Below are 17,692 nucleotides of genomic sequence, written 5' to 3' on the forward strand. Positions count from 1 at the left end.
GAAACAGGCAAAAGCACAGGAGCACTGACAGGAAGAAGAAAGCACTCAAAGGGAGAGAAAGACAGGAAAAAAGAGGAGGACTAATAAAAAGAGAAAATAACTCATGTCAGAAGAGGGGAGAGTTTCGCAAATCCAGTTAGATAAGATTGTCGAAAATTTGGTGTCTGTGTTCGCCTTGGGCCCCCAAATTGCTAAATCCGCCACTGGGTTCACGGTAAACTGTAAATGCTAAAAATCTTCGCAGAACTTGTTTAAATCACAAGTTACAGATAGTTACGTCCACGTCAAAACACAGACGTCATGTTTGTACTTCTACACGTATCTTTATAACCTGAAAGTAAGCTAACTCTGTGAAGTGCTGTATAAATATTACACATGCCTGCTAAAGCCACACTGGTGTATTATTGTGGACCGAGGATGCATGCACCTCTGCCCTTAAATCATTCTATGTGCTAGATCCAGTCTGTTCACAAGCAGCTCAACTGTGTTATGTAGTTTGTTTCAGGCAGCTGTCACATCCCAGGTCTATCTGATAGAAGATCCACCCAGCTGCAGCTCCAGCCCTAACCCTGACCTTGACATGCTGGATCTATCTGATAGAAGATCCAGAGGTCCGACCCCTCCACCCAGCTGCAGCTCCAGCCCTGACCCTGCCCTGGACAGACTCAGCTGCAGCCAGAGGCTCCCCTGCACACAGGGACTGTGTTGGCTAACAGCTGCTGCCGGCAGCTGGATGAGCTCTCCCTCAGCATCTCCAGCTAGGAAGCACGAGGAACCGGAGCCTGCTCTTATGTAATCCGCTCTGACTGCTCGACATGCGCCCAGGCAGCGGTGCAGAGTGCGGAAGAGGCGTGCCCGGAGACCGAGGAGGAACGGATCCGCAGAGCGCACATGAGTCCAGTCCGTCCCGAGCCAGGACTTCTGGTGTGGGTCCTACCTGAAATGCCAGCTCCGACCACTATAACGTCGTAGGTGCCGCTGGGTGCCGTCATGGTTCCGTCTGATGTGGATCCTGCCCGCTCTGACCGACGGAGGAGCGCATCTGTGTTAAAACGGCCGGCCAGGCCCACTCCCACCGGCTCCGCCCACCGCAGGAGCCCCCGCTGCTGGAGTCAACGCCCTGCGGACTGCAGGTTCATGAGCCTGGACCCTGCCATAATCAGCAGGGTGGTTCCACTGGTCTGATAGCAAAACGTGATAAAACATCTAACACAGCCGACAGCGACCTGAGCAGCCTCTGTTCGGAGAAATGGAGTTTATGTCTCTTAGGACAAATGCTGTTCTCAAACTGAGGTGCTGGTTGTAACCACTAAACATGAACACTGTCACACACGCACATATTCAGCAGCAGAACACCACTGGTGTGAGAGGTTCTCCGCTCAGTCACACCAGAGAAGGAGAAACAGCGGGCTGCTACCGCTGCAGCTCTAGGACCAACCACCAGTCCCGAAAAGAAAATCACAATTTGAAGCTGTAACGTCCTATAGCACCATTTTTTATGGAAAATGTCCTTAAAGTTATAATGGTAAAACACAGGTTTTTACATTTATTTACTGAAAAACTACAGTCTTTAATCGCTGATGGTGGTGACATGACGTCCCAGTGTGCTTAGTGGCATTTAGGTGGGTTCTGGTGGACCCGTTAGTCGGGCAAAGAAAGAAAACAATCTTTTCTGTGGCGCCTCTCACGATAAAAATCACGAGGCGCTTCACAGAAACAAAAATATATACTAGAACTGCAAGCAGTTATCTATGAGTTCTAAGCCAACCAGCGCCAGTCACCCACCGCCCCTGCCTTTGCCATCCCTCACGTGGCCCCGCCCCAACAACACGTTCTCCAGCCAGCATCCCGTCAGCTCACTTCAACCGGTGCAATGAAAAGAACACTCAGGAAATCTCCTTGAACCTTTTGCACAGCCTATACAAAAACCGCATGGCTAACATCTCAATTCCTATTACAATCCAGTTCCATCGTGACATTTTTAAAGATCGTGGAGATTTTGTCAGTTAAGTTATGCGTTGTATGGGACAGCGGTAACTCAGAAGGTGGAGCGGGTTTTCCAGTAATCGGAAGGTTGCGTGCTCGATCCTGAGTCTGACCAGAGAATGCTGCCTTGCTTGCCTCTCAGTGCGCCTCAGGGCAGCTGTGGCTAAATTGTAGCTCACTCCCACTAGAGCGCAACTGGGTGTGTGAATGGATGAAAGACTCCTGCAGGCGTTGTGTCAGCTCTCTAAATGAACTGAACACTCAGGAAATCTTGACCCTTTTGCACAGCCTATAGGAAAATCTTTCACAGGCATCGATAACATCTCAATTCCTATTACAATCCAGTTCCATCGTGTAATTTTTAAAGATCGTGAAGATCTTGTCAATGAAGTCATGTGCTGCATGGGACAGCAGTAGCTCAGGAGGTGGAGCGGGTTTTCCAGTCATCAGAAGGTTAAAGGTTTGATCCACACTCTGACCAGAGAATACTGCCTTGCCTCTCAGTGCACCCCATGGCAGCTGTGGCTACATTGTAGCTCATTCCCACTAGTGTGTGACTGTGTGTGTGAATGAGTGAAAGACTGATTGTGTTCAGTGCCTTGGAGGTTTGTAGAACTCTACTAAGGCATTATACAAATACAGGCCATTTACCATTTCAATATTACTGACAATGTATATTAAATTCATAAAAAATATATTCTTTTTAAAGAAATTTCCAAAGTATTTTTGGATCATCACGGTGTCATGACCAATTAGGTTTTGTAATGTTATTGTTTCAAAATTAAATGCTTTTTCAAAAAAATAAACATATTGAGATGTATAAATAAACTGACTGAAAAAAACTTTATTATAAAATCCACAGTTGATCTAAAGATGACCTAACAATAATCTATACATCAATAGTATACTGGTAATAATATTAGTACTTGATAATGTCTCTAGATTTAATGTATTTTCAACCAAAACTATGAGTTTCATTTTGTGACTTACTGATCAAATGATTTTAAAAAATCCTTAAAACTGCACAAATCATCATAAAATTACCAAAATATTCTCATATGACAATGTCAACGTGTGGAATACAATGCTGCTGTTTTTAAATCAGTAGATTCAACACTTTTTTCATGAAAAATTGGAACAGCTTTGAAAAATGTCAAACTCTTTCAAAGGTATACTAAAAAAACTTTTTTATTTAAAAAAATATTTTAAAAGGGCAAATTTCCTAAAATAAATAAAATATCAAAAATCTGTCCACATAGTTTGGCCAGCCACTCCGCCCCTCTTGTCAGGCCAAGTTTTGACTTGATTAGGTTTGACGGCCGAGAGAAGTTGACGAAAGCACGTTTGACATGTTATAGAATTTTCTACTAATTTGCATAAGTCTAAAAAACATTTTCTCTACTCATCATCAACATTTGACTGACTCAAGGAACATGAAAGATAAGATCATTTGTTTGTTTTTTTTACTGAAGAAATGGGGAGAAAATTGGGCAAAACTTTTTTGGGGATACAACAGCGCCACCTATTGGACAAAATTCAATTTTTTTCTATGATTGTAGATGACAGTATTATGACATGAACTGTAACTTTCTGCATATAATATATAGTTAAGGGGTGCGATGATGGGGATGTGTGAGCCATCAATAGCACCCACACACTGTGGCAGCCCCCACCTGCTCTGAAAATAGGACGCTATCTACCATCGACATATATACTGGACAATTTGTTTCCATAGGCTTCAATAATAAGTTTTAAGCGAAAATGGAGGTGGCCACCACCGCCATTTTGACCGTGTCACAGGTTCAGTCAAGCCCAGACAATTCCAAAAAAGGGAAAAGAGGTGGAGCTGAGGGTGGGGCTGTAAAGCTGGGATCAAATGACAACATCCGTCGAACTGAAGCGATGTAGCTACAAGCTAATCCAAAGCTAACGCAGAGGTGGGAGCTAAGCTAACGGAGGTAGCAACCTAGCTACAACCGGAGTTAACTGTGCACAGCACCAGAGCTTCTGAGTCACAGATACGCCGGGCTGACCGCTGGGTGGAACAGAGGTCTCCCGAGAGCTCCACAAGCCGGCAGCCATGCAGCAGACAGGCGCCGCTGCGGTCAGAGATGCGCCGAGCTGCCGCTAAGGGGAGGGGACCATGCCAATAGTCGGAACCCAGCTCCACCAACATGTTATATTTGAACCCATTTTCTAAAGTGCAACGTTATGTTAAATGCACTGGGTTTTACCCTATTACATTTAAATTTCATGGTTAAACAGTACATGTTAAAATCTAAGCTCAGCTAGTGCAAGAGCGGCAGTGACCTAAAATACATAAATATAATTTTACTTACCGAAAAAAAAGTGGAGACTCCTTGGACGCTCTATTAGTGCAATTAATACCACAGCAAGTCATTTTGTCCAACAATTGCACAAATAATATCCAAAAAAGAACGCACAGACGCTACAACTAATGGTCTAAGTTGAGAGACTGAAAATGGCGGAACAGTTTTCAGTCGAGGCCGAGGCTCAGACTGAGGCCTTTACCCAGAGCTAGCTGTGGTCACGTGGGTCTGATGCTCATTAATTATACAGAATTTTAAGCTTTTAATACACTTAAACAGAAGAGTGAGAAAAAATTCACCCCCCTCAGAGTTGTTATGAGTGTAAGCTAGATCATTTAAACCAAAAACATGTTTTGGTACCAGGCTGTAAACATGTTTATTTCTTATGTGAAATTGGTATTTTTAACATGGGAGTCAATGAGGATTTTCTCGCTTCTGACACCAGCCCCCTAGTGGATGAGGGTGGAACTGCAATTTTGTCACTTCCGGGTTGGCTTCAATTTAGTATTAGGGGTCTACATGCAGCCTGAACCTTTTTTTGCCAAGGGGTGTCACAGATGAAGAAAAGATTAAAGAGCTGGTGCACACAGCCTTAAAAGGGTCCCTTGGATTTTGAAAGGCCTAGTTTGAAGGTGGCAGAACTGGTGGCTTTTCAGATGTGTTACTGGGGAAAATGTCCCTATTGGATTGTGACAGGGTTGCAAATATGTCTTCATTTACAGATGCTTTCAGAATCTGGTAACGTTGTTCTACCAATTACACCACTGTTAATAAGCATTAATAAGCATTGCTTTCTTTCACAAACGCAAAGCTAACTATTGAGAACTGGTGGATTACTGAATGAATCCATGTTCAATAAAAACAAGTAAATCTTGAATTTTTGAAAATCACGTGTTACTGTCGATTCATGTTGTTTTCTAATTAAATATCAGATTAGATTAAATATTTAATTAAAGATCAGATTAGATTAAATATCTAATTAAAGATCAACTTATAAGAAAGCAAGTCATTATAAGTCAAATAAGTTATTCACTTACTCAGTGATTTTTGCACATTTTACTGTTTTTATCCATCTTCTTGCTGCTTTATTACTGTCTTATTGCCTATTTATTCAATGTTCGTATGTCCAACGTCATGCTGCTCTGCTGTTATTTTTTAAATTGCCCCTTGGGGATGAATAAAGTTTTTCTGATTCTGATTCTGAAGTCTTCTAGTGCTTCTGTATTGTAGTGGGCACAATCAACAACAGAGACTTTTTTTTTCAAAAAGGTTGAAAATCGTTTGTTTTACACAATTTCGGCATCATGAAGAAACTGCTAGAGCATCACGTCTTCGTATAGCTGCTATAAAATAGCCAAAAAATAAGTTTTTGTCTGGTGAATTCATAGACATAGGAAATCGAGAGCAAGTTTTCCAGAGCAATAGAATTCACAATAGAATTACACACCACTCAGTGGGCAAATCTTCCCATTGAGTGATTAGTAAATTACAGTTTAAGGAAGAAAGGAACTTGACAACAAGCAGAGTTGTTTCAGACATTTATTAAACAACTGTGGTCCAGAGTCCGGGAACGTTCTGGAGTAGCTGGTCTGAAGATCTGACACCTCTGGGTGGTGCGTGGTGATGGGAGAAACAAGACAGAAGAACACCTTCAGGAGCTCCTGCAAGACATACACCATAACAATAGTTAAAAATAACAAACAGTCAAAGGAAATCGTGACTGACATCTGTTGACAGAAAAGAAACCAGAGGTAGCAGATGGATGAGCTGCAGAAGAATGAAGTTCTGGACTGATGGAACACTGGTTTTTGATCTGGACTCACTGAAAGAACACTGATATGCGATGACATCTAATGGCCATATACCCAACATATACTGTTAAGTAATCATCAGGTCTAACTCTGTGCGTTTCTGTCCCTTATGCAGGTGCTGGTCGTAAAGTCAGAATATCAGGACAAAGTTGATTCATCGCAGTAATTCCATTCAATAAGTGAAACTTGAATATTAGATGTATTCCTTACACACAGACATGTGCATTTCAAATGCTTATTTCTTTCCATTTTGATGATTATAACTGAAAACTAATGCAAGTGAAAAGTTCAATTTCTCTTTAGAAATCAGTTAGAATATCAGTTGAGACCAATGCAAAAGATAAAAAAAAAGCATTTTCAGAAATGTTGGTCAACCAAAAACTATGAACATGAAAAGTATGAGCATGTACAGCCCTCAATATTTAGTTGGAGTGCCTGAGGCCTGGATTACTGCAGCAACGCGACGTGGCATGGAGTCTTTCAGTCTGTGGCACTGCTCAGGTGTTATGAGAGCCCATGGTGCTCTGATGGTGGCCTTCAGCTCTTCTGAATTGCTGGGTTTGGTGTATTGCATCTTCCTCCTCACAATACTTCATAGATCTTCTATGGAGTTAATGTCAGGAGAGTTTGCAGGCCAATCTAGAAACAGGGATGGCATGGTCTTAAAACCAGCTACTGGACTGGATTATAGACTCTAATATAGTCGTGTAAAGTGCTATACAAGAGCGGGTCATTTGTAGTTTGTACATGATCACATTTCATATTTGTATGCATGTTGGGGTTGGGGATCCTTGCTCGTCTTGTACACAGCCAAAGGGGTCCTAAAGGAAAAAGGTTTAGGAAGTCCTGCTCTAAGCAACGGAGAGAATTGGTTATCCATGCATTGTGACCTTATATCTTTTTTGGAGGCTGCAACACATGAATGATCTGGACTGAATGTGCGTAAGGGAGGTACACTATTAAAATGGTTAAAATTACTGAAAAGTCTAGGCTGTTTTTGTTGTATTTGGGTTTGTAATGTTTAATGAGGATACTTTTTGAGTGTCTGCGGGCACCAATGATCATCATCTACTTGATAACATTTACTTCAAAATATAAAGAACATTTCAAAGGGTTTCTCATTTTGGAGTCTGTAAGTAGAAACAGGCGAAACAATACAGTATGGGCATATCTTCAGATTGGGACCACATGACTATAACAGTATGTGTATCTGGTCGCAGGATCACACAAAATGATCAGCAAGCGCACATGTCCTCTGAGGTGGTGGGCTCCTCTGTGAGAACACCACCAGCTAAAGAGAAGTGTTTGCCCCTTTTTTGAAACACAAAAACCTTTAAAAAGAAACAAATAACCGATGTTTCATCACAGATGATCCCACTGATTGTTCCTATAAGGTAATGATAATATATTTAAAAATAAATAAATAAATAAACAATAGAAACCTTGGCTGAGTTGTACATTCCAAAAATGATGAATGAAATGAGCATCATGGTGATGCTCCATCTGTTCTTAAAGCATCATGAAGGATCCTTTACAGTAGGGCTTACACAAGTAATTTTGTAGTCGGATGGTCTACAATTTGAAAAGTTCTTCTGGTCATTAAACAATGTCAAATGTGTAATGAAAAGGTCAATTTCCTTAGGTCAATTATTGGTTTATTTTTTATTTGACAAATAGTAAGAAAAATAACATCTTAAAGTGAATTTCTATTAGTGACTACTAATAAACAGGAGATTACAAAAACCCAATTTGAAATAAGCAGCCCTCTTGATTTAAGCCTACACGTGGGTGCCCCCTTGAGGCGAATACATGCTACTGATGCGACTGTGATTCCAAACGTCTTATCAGTCCGTGTGATTGGCGTTGCATATTTTTAGTGAGGACAAATGGCAATGTTTACATCTTATTAAAATCAATGCTAGTAGCAGTACACAGTAAAATTATTTCCCACAAGATCCACCATTCTGATCATTTGAGGTTTCAGAAAGCTCACTGTGTCTTGGTTAAATGCATGATATCAATTTGAACCTTGTTTATTTATTCTTTATTTAACCAGGAAGGTCCCAGTGAGACTAAAAAAAAACAAATTTCAAGGGAGTCCTGGCCAAGAGGCAGCAATAGTTACAGTTACTAATTTTTCAGCTACACAGGCATGTTGTTTGAAAAATTACAGAAGGCAGTTACAACACAGGGAATCCGTCTCAAGGCCTCTCAGTCTGGTTTTAAATTTTACTTATATTTTACTACATCCTTATGTGAGCTGTCTTTAGTGAGCACAAAGACAATGTTGTTGTATGCCTGTGCAATGACAATTAAACACTCTTTAATCTAGAATTTCTGATCATGAAAAAATATCAGATACCGTAAATCCTCTAATACAGGCCCGGGCCTGTATTTGACTCAAGCTCATCAAGCTCCAGGCCTTTATTGGAAGGAGGACCAGAATTAGAGGCAGGCCTCAATTTCTATTTGAGCAAAATGAACTAATGGTTTGCTGGAGTTTTTGACAATTAAAATTGCGCCCACATTTTCAAAGTTAAACACATTTCTTTTAACAACGGTAGTTTCTGCTTCAGCCCTCTCCCCCCTTCCCCTGCGCAGCGGCCGCAAACTCACTGATGCACCTGCAGCCTCTCGGAGTTCCTGCTGCTCTAAACATCTGGTGTATGACGTCATCAACGACTAGTCGAAGTCGACTCGATTTTCATTACTTGACTGTCGACTTTAAAAAAAATTAAGTCATGCAACCCCTGCTTCTGATTACCTTTAATGGTGTCTGTTTGTTGCAACCCCAGGTACAAAAACTAACTTGTTTTTATTTGACTATTTTTTTTCCTGTCTGTTTATTATTTTCCTGCATCTCCTCTCAATCCTAAAGAAAAACTGCTACCTGGGTTAAAGGCAGGGTCCGTAAGATGACACCGAACGGCTATTGCTCACTCCCCCGCCCTTCCTGAAAGAGCCGAAAGCCACACCTCCTAATGTGCACGCGCAGGAAAAGCCGAGTCAACATCGGAGCATTGCTTCTTCGTAATAGGGGAGCTAAGGTAGTGTTAGCAATGGAGTTATGAGGTAAGACAGTTGTTTTAAACCAGCACATTAAACACTTACTGTTTACAAAAGGCATTTTATAAAGAATATCTATAAATATATACTGTACATATTTTAAAATACCAGTAAAAATTGACAATCTATATTGTAAATAAAATTGATCCTATCAAATTGTTAGCATTTTATTATGAGTAATTAGCAAATTTTTAATTTCTTTGCCATTCAAGGTGGGATGAATATATCAAAGCATGTAAATAATTTATGTGGAAATCATGAATAAACACTGCATTCTGTGTAGTCCTCCTATAATCATGGTTGTTTTCATAGGGTTTCTGTTTATTGTTGGTTTAGCCCAAATTTGGACTAGATGTAAACCTGATCTGTGTCAAAATTGATTTAATATGCATGAGTACATTTTATATTAGTATAATTTTTTTATTGTAATACAATTTAGAGTTCAGTGATTGAGGAATCCTCTGAGTAAGAGTTTGAACCTCCCATTGCATCCTCAAGACGTGGTGCAAAAAGGAGATGCCCACCATCATCTCAAAGCCGTGGTGCATCCAGAGGCCGTGGTGCGTCTAGAGGCCGCGGTGCATCCAGAGGCCGAAGAAGTGTGAGACACTCAGCTGTGGACCTTGGAGATGAAGATATCACTCGAGTTTGGAATCTTTGTTCCGAGCGAATAGACTTTGAACGTGTAAGCATAACAATATTACACTAAATGATCCTAAAATCTTGCTGTAGCATCTCTTTCCACTTTTGTAGCAACATATACAGAACCTGAACCCTCAGCAGGCTATTGACGTCCTTACCATGGTGCTGGACAGAGACCCTGGTGTTCTCTTTGATGTACTTGCCCTCTCTGGTCCACCTGCCACAACACCTCCAACATCCAACCAACCTTCATGGTGTGTATGCTCCCACTGCAGAGAGATGCCAACTGGTTTGGAAAGGAAATGCTGCCAACAGCCTCCCCAGACATGTACTTCAACTGTACCACACATGGAGGAGTTTATTCTGCAAAATGGTGTTCTTCGCCTGGCCAGAACATTGTAGAATGAGTTTTGAGCAGTTTATGATGACCCGGATCCTGGTGAGGACAACAGACAGTTCCGCCATGCCGCTTACAGACAGTTTGTAGCATGGCAGCATGGAAAACTCTGTGGAGGGCACAGGGTAGTAATCCCAAGCTGTGTTGTCTGTAGGATAAGGGGAAAATTCCCTGACCCCAATGGTAATTACACTGGTTTTCTTCCACAATGATTGTAAATAATTGTATATATTTAATATTTTACATCAGTTTGTTTTTTTATATATTTTTGTTTGATGCTCTAATAAAGTGTTCTAAAGCATAACTCTGTGTTGTATTTGTAAAAATACCATAAATGTTAAACTCCTGCACAACAACAAAAACGTATGTCTATCTCCAGCATTTTACATACATTTTTAAATTATTCGTCCTTATTTCCCAAAAAAATCTTTATTTTCAAAAAACAAAAACAAAAGGAAACACAAAAATAAAGAAGGTTTTGGGTTTTCTCTTGCCTCCCCCAACACCTATGTCTTTGGCAAAGTTTTACCTGTAAATAAAAAATAAACTCAGTTAGCAATGGACTATTGTGTGGAAGATGTAAGGCAGATAATGTTTTATTATACCATCACTGCGAGTCCTTAGGTGTTGTAGAAGTTCCTCTGTTGATGGTGCAGGGACTCCGGACAGCAAACCGTAATGCCTTGGATCATCAGGCCTTAGCTTGTAGCGTCGAGGAAGACCTTTCTTGCTTGTCAAACGTTGGTTGACGATCATGGTTTGGATCTCTGGGATGTAGGAGTAGTCTTTTGCCACCTTCTCAGAATACAGCCTCCAGCATCTAGATTTTTTGTTGAATATTTTATGGTATCTGAAATGACACATGCCATAACTTGTAGTATCCAACAAATTAGCTGAAAAAGTGTTTTAAATTAAAAGTAATTAAGGTAAGCCCCACCTGGAGGCGCTATTATTGAAAAGGTGGGGTTTCTGTTGTTCTACAGTTGGCCACTTGACAGCATGTTGTTAAACCAATATGTAGCAGTTAGGAGCGTTGTGGTTGTTCATCTGAGGAAGTTGTTAATAAAAACTGACTAAAACTGGACCAGTGAATTATGAATTCATGAGTGTTTTATTAAAAAATAAATAAATAAATGCATACTGCATCGACCCATCTGGTCTCCTCTTCACTTCTCTATGTGAGTGGTGATTTTAGTCCAACGCAGCAAGCAGTATCCGCGCCTCGTAAACAGGTGGGATGTAACTGAATCTTTTGCTTGCATACATTAGGAGATGGTTGTGAAACGCCTCACAATTTGCTGTAGTTTTATTTATTTATTTCTATACATTTTTTATAGCCATTCATTATCCCATTTCCAGAATTTCTTTAAAAAAAATCCACCACTAACTTAAAACAAACAGAGGCAAAATTATAATATTCCTGGTAGAGGTTTTTAGGCAGCTATTTACCTTTCAGATGATTCTCCATGAATGCTAGACAGAGCTGGCACTGGTGTTGGAGAAATAAACAGTTGGCGTTTCAATGGTGTTGGTGCTGATGCTTCATATTTGGACTGATTACTGTAAAAACAAAGCCCATATTAAAATAAAAAGTAGTGATCACAGACTAAACAAGTAAAAGAAACACACAATATTATGTTATATAGCCATCTCTTAGTTTACACATCTATTGTAAGATATAATGAAATGAAGGTCAGAGAAACTACTAAATAATTGACTGTAGCATGAAGAGCATGCAAATCACATTATATATTTTCTGCTAAGACAAATCTGATTGTAATTGATAAAGTATCTCCTCAGCCAGCTGAGTTCAACATGAGCTGCTAATCACTCATTTTGATATGATTTGCTTTTTCAAAACAGGAAAACCTAATAAAATATTGAATTTGGCACTCGATTATTGCTATGACTGTATCAGGCTAATTAGTGTGATATCAGGCTAACTGACAGCCAGTGTGACCGTGTTTAGGATAGGTTTGTGGTCAGATACGTCTTTTTCCAACAGCTAATGTTTCTCTCCAGCCTTCACAGATTTCTGCACGAGCTGATTATCATTCCTTTTATTTTAATATGGAGTATTGACGTAGGTAAAACCACAAAACCAGACGGTAATCTGTACACGTCGCCCAACCAGGTTAGCACAATATGTCTTTCAGTGCTAATGGAAACGTAAGGTTTTGGATACGTTCCTGATCAATCACACCTAATTCTAACTGCTGAATCATCTCCTCAGACTTCAACAACTACTACATGAGCTGCTGATTACTCATTTTAATCAAACACGCAGCTCAGGAAAGTGTAAACATCTAATACATTGTTCAAGATGCTAACTGAACTCCGCTAACGCTGAAGTTATATACAAGAGCTTAAAACAATACACTGATATGGCCTATAGTTAAACGCCACACTAATCATTAGCTCCCATACAAATAAAACTAAAATCCCCTTTCGTTATTCAAACTTCTTCCAAATATAGCATAAATAGTTCAACGACTAACATTGATTCATGTCGACTTATTATTCAAGCTAATGCTACATTAGCCAATAGGACACCAAGCATACAAAGCTTGTTTGCTCTATTACTTCTTTCAGTGAAAGAAAGATTTTAAGTCAATTTATCCGAAAAACAATAAATAACGTACCTGTCCAAAAGATACTTTGCCAACTCTTCATCCGTTTTATCTCTCCATCGTGTAACCAATCTCCAATGTAAATTCGACTTGACTGTCTTAAACGTCTTACAGCCACTTTTGAAAAAGATCTTTTAAACTTTTTAAATGTTTTTTGAGACGTGGAAGGCAGTCGAGGAATTTGTAATTTGGGGGTTTGTTACTTCATTGTTTCTGCAGTCATCTCTCTTAAAGCCGAGTGAGGCGCGTGACAGCTACCCCTGGTGATAACGCAGCGCTATTGTTCAACGCGTTAGGCTTGCAGAAATATTGGCTGAGCTCTACAGGGCAGGGGAGGGACCTAGGAGAAAATTGAAATATTAAAGATGGTTTACTTTTTTTAATAAAATTGGGTCAGATGGTCAAAATTAAACATTTTTAAAGTTATTTCACATTTAAAACTTACGTACCTTGCCTTTAATATACATTCACCTTATGAGTTACCTTTGAACTGCAGTTCTAAAAGATCTACCGACTGCAAAAACAGAGGAGTGCGCGCTGCTTGCCGGCCACATCAGTTAGATACGTCACTGAGGACAAAACAGGTGATGCACCCCGATCCACAGCAGCGAAATGCATCAGGCACAAATAAAAGAATAACAGACAGAAAACATAAAAGGAAATGAGCCGACATGAATGATCGCGTGTTTAATTGGTTTTTGAGGTGGCGACACCTGATTTGATAATGTTACTGTGGCCGTGCTCAGGACGCAGATGTCTGGAGCGTGTCAACAATCAGAGCTTTGCATGCGCAAGCTGGTTAAGATTAGGATGGGTGTGAGGGGAAGGTTAAATTGCAACAGGGTAAAAGTCACAATTTGGTTAAATGTCCGTTTTACGGCGGGTGTCAGTGCCGACGTTCTGGCACAGTGCGTTGCCTCCCAACGCATAGGAGTTTGTCACCTGCTGACAGCAGGCTGCTGTCTTTTCCGAGGACTGCATCTTGCCGGTCATTATCACATGACAGCGACTAGTCAATGACAGGCATAAAAAGTCACTATAGAGCTCCGGGAGTTGACGTCACGTTTCCCGGCATGCAACAATTCAAATTGAAACGGTGCCATTAGGCAGGCAGAAGCCAGCAGCTGGGCTATTTGTTATTGTCAGAAAACTCAATCAAACGGGAAATATGGTAGATTCCTGTTGTGCCCCAGGATGCAGAACAGACACGGACGACATAAGGAATGAGCAATCTACAGGATTCCCCAAGATCCGGAGCGCCGCAAACGTTGGATCATTGTAATAAAACGCGCTAGTGACCGGGCGAAAATGAAACTGTGGGATCCCGAGAGTAAAAGTTTTCGCTTATGCAGCGACCACTTCATATCAGGTACTTAAACCAACGTTTCCTCAACTGTGTATGGTATTTATTTTAAATGCTTTTATTACGATTCTTAGTGGGCTTCCTAAACTTATTTTGGCGTGGCTTTTTCTGTCTTATTACTCATAGCAACAAGTAAACATCACGTAAAACGTTGCCTCGTGATTTCTGCGTGCTGCCGTTTACGTGTTTTATGAACACAGCAATTAACCGGCTAAGCTGTATTTAATTTTTAAGCAATGGTTGATCAATTGTCATATCACACATAAAAAGCACTTTGGATTGCTATTATCTGTCTCACCGAGACAGATCTCAGACAGATCCTGACGCTCCTGCCTGACATATTTATTTTATTCACGGAAAAAAAAATCAAACTAGTGATTTCTCTTGGCGTTCAGTTTATACATTCACAGCGCTCTATTTAAACTACTTACATGTAAATCTGTTATTTGTCCATCCATCCATCCATTTTCATCCGCTTATCCGGAGTCGGGTTGCAGGGCCAGTAGCGTCGAGAGGCCCTGACTTCCCTCTCCCCAGCCGCCGGAGCCAGCTACTCCGGGTAAATCCCAAGGGGTTCCCCGGCCAGGTCCAGTAAGAAGTCCGCTCCGACAGCTTCTGGCGTCGGAGCGGGCAGTAGCGTGGAGAGTCCCAGACCTCTCCCCCAGCTCCTCCGGCCGGGGGAATCCCAAGGGGTTCCCCGGCCAGGTCCGGTAAGAAGTCCGCTCTGACAGCTTCTAGCGTTTTTAAAAAGTATCCCAGGGGCACGGTGGTCGGAGATGTTTACTCTATTTAATTTCTGACTATATAAAACGATTTCTTCGGTTTTAAAGTGTGAAGTAAACTCCGACGAAGTAAAATCCAAGCGGATCCCGTTCACGTTCATGGTTACATCCATGTTTGTTTACCTTTTTTTCCTGCCAATATGGCGTCTACTAACTGAGAGTCACGTGGGGTCTGGAGCTCTATAGAGCGGTTAAGTCGACTAGTGACTAGTTCATACAACCCATGCTACTCCTCCCCAGAGTGTTCTGCAGCATAATCAGCAGGTTCTCTTTGAACTTGATATCAAATTTTCGCCTCCTCTTCGTCTCCGCACGGTTAAAGTTACCCTCGCGGTCTATCACTGGCAAATCAAAAGTGAAACAGATGACACAACCCCCCCCCCCCCCCCCCCCCCCGTACTTGCTTGTTACCACATTCCACCCGGCCACAATAAAAAACTGGTCATTATTCACCTCCGCCGACTCAGACACCGGCCAAAATATGATACCCGGCAGTTAATTAAATACAGGCTAATATTAGAGGATTTACGGTATGTAAAGAACAGGTTTATTACATTGGGTATTTTATTAGTTTTTATTTTATTTGACATATAATCAGAAAATTGACATATGATGAAAGTCATTTTACATTCCTAACAAATAAAAACCCACTTTGAAAAAGCCCCCTGTGGCTTTTGGCTTACTTGTGGGTGCCCCCTAGTGGTGAATACATGCAACTGATACAAGTCTGATTCAAAATATCCCATCAGTTTGTATTTTATTATTATTTAATTATTTAATAGGGACAGATCGTGTAATTGTCTAAATTTTATTAATAACAATGCAAGTACCAGTAATGCAATTATGTTTAACATGAGCCACAATGCAACAATTAGTACTATAGATGAGGTAATTTTGGTGAATTTAAGCATAAATAGCATCATCAGGAAACCAGGAAATAGCATATAGGATTAACTAGTGCTGTCTGTATTTTCTCTTTGTGGATTGGGCAATCAAAGTTTAAAATAAGTGGCTGAGAAAACCTTTGGGAGTGGCCTGCAAAATGCCGTCTTTTACGCCGTCGGGAAAGTCCCAGAACGCCGTAAAAAGCTGCGTTTTGTGCTGTCAAAAGCACCTTCTTTTGTGCCGTTCTGAGGACGTTCTAGAAGTGCCTCAGTTCGGCGTTCAATGCGGCATTCAATGACTAGTAAACACGTCGTTTTTTACAGCACTCTGAAAGACTGCATGAAGACGGCGTGCAATACGGCATTCTGAAGGGATTTCCGCTGCTTTTTAGGGCATTTTTAGTTTAAAGACGGCAATTTAGACGTCGTTAAATATCCTAACGTGTTCAAAAGTGGGCGATTAGTGATCCGACCAGCTTGTCATAGTAGCGTGAGCCTGCAGCAGCAGTAAACGTAAATCGGCGGTCTCCAGCTCTGCAACTGTACCTTTGTCTTCGGCCGAGCCAAAAACGGTTTATGATTGGTCAGCCCTTGTGCACACGTGCAGATTATCGTTCTCTTTCCTTACTCCCGGAAGAACGGTTCAGAATGCAAATGGTTTCTTTGTTGCTAATCTGTAGGGAATATCTACAAGAAAGTTCTACAGAAAGTAGCAACGGGTCCTGAGAAATGTCGCTAGGTTTGTCGCTAGGCGCTTTTTGGAAAAAAAGTCGTTGAGGGGGGTCAAAAAGTCATTAGGAACAGTGACAAAGTCGTTGAGTAGGCAACACTGGTTGAGACTGCGGTGCTTTTAAAACCTACAGCCACAGAGCTGCTACGTAGTACTTTCCTTAGCTACGTAGCATTGTTCTCATTAGCCACTGGCTAAAACCGACTCAAGATAAACGTGTTCTATAATTCTGAGCTGAAGATGGCACCAGACTGATGTATTTAGACAGAATTTAGAGTTTTCAAAGAAAAAGCATTAAAATGCAAAAATAATAACTACACATGTCTACAACACTATTAGACACTCATTTATACTAGTAATCAGATAAAAAAAAAGTTGATTTTGATGTGACTTGCTCTTTAAAATGATCAGGAAAAGCAGAACTGACAGGATGCAGATTGTTACCACAGGCACGCTCACTAATGAAAGGCACATAGCCACCAGGCTGATCTGGCTGGAACAGCAGGCGATGGATGGACATCAAAAGATCTGGTGGTCCTGGAAGTGGGACCTCTGAAGAGGACCCAGATACAAAAAGTCGTGTTAGAGGAGGCTTCAAAGAAAACACAGCCATGTTTAGAATCAGACACAGACATGTAGCTAGCAAGAGGAACATAGTCTGTCCTGGAGAGTGAAGCCAAGGATGATTCAGGCTAAAGACAGGAGCAAGTGCAGGCTTATGAGGATCCAGAGCAGATGTGCTCTGTGCAGGACCCCCGGTTGACGCACACATGCGATCAGAAATACCAGGGTTAGCCAGTAAAGATACAGGGTGACGTGTGACCCCCCCTTTGATAGGTAAGTCACCCACCTGAGGTTCAGGGGTCATCAGCGCCAGCTGTAGTGTAGTAAGGTCAGTGGTGTTATCGGCATTGACCCCCCTGTATGTAGGTGAAGTTCCCACAAACAGGTTCTGGGCTTTAACTGAAGACTCTGTGCCACCCTTCACCCCCTTTGCGACAAGTGGAGTTTCGGGCAGAGCATCGCTGCGAGCACTCGCTTCTCCTGGGTCAGGTGGGTCTCCCAACACCG

At 41.3% G+C, this 17,692-nt stretch overlaps 2 protein-coding genes across 2 annotated transcripts in view; one reads left to right on the plus strand and one right to left on the minus strand.

Annotated features, from left to right (window-relative positions):
* Positions 1-1,094, minus strand: part of mao (monoamine oxidase) — a 34,914-nt gene extending 33,820 nt beyond the window's left edge. The window contains exon 1 of the mRNA XM_015965679.3: positions 938-1,094. Within this exon, the coding sequence (XP_015821165.1) occupies positions 938-992 (55 nt within the window). The 5' untranslated portion in view covers positions 993-1,094. The remainder of the gene's footprint in view (positions 1-937) is intronic.
* fundc1 (FUN14 domain containing 1) overlaps positions 1-17,692 on the plus strand; it is a 497,656-nt gene that overhangs the window by 398,739 nt on the left and 81,225 nt on the right. The gene's annotated exons all lie outside the window — the stretch shown is intronic.

The sequence above is a fragment of the Nothobranchius furzeri genome, chromosome 14 (assembly GCF_043380555.1).
Source record: "Nothobranchius furzeri strain GRZ-AD chromosome 14, NfurGRZ-RIMD1, whole genome shotgun sequence".
Taxonomy (NCBI): Eukaryota; Metazoa; Chordata; class Actinopteri; order Cyprinodontiformes; family Nothobranchiidae; genus Nothobranchius; species Nothobranchius furzeri.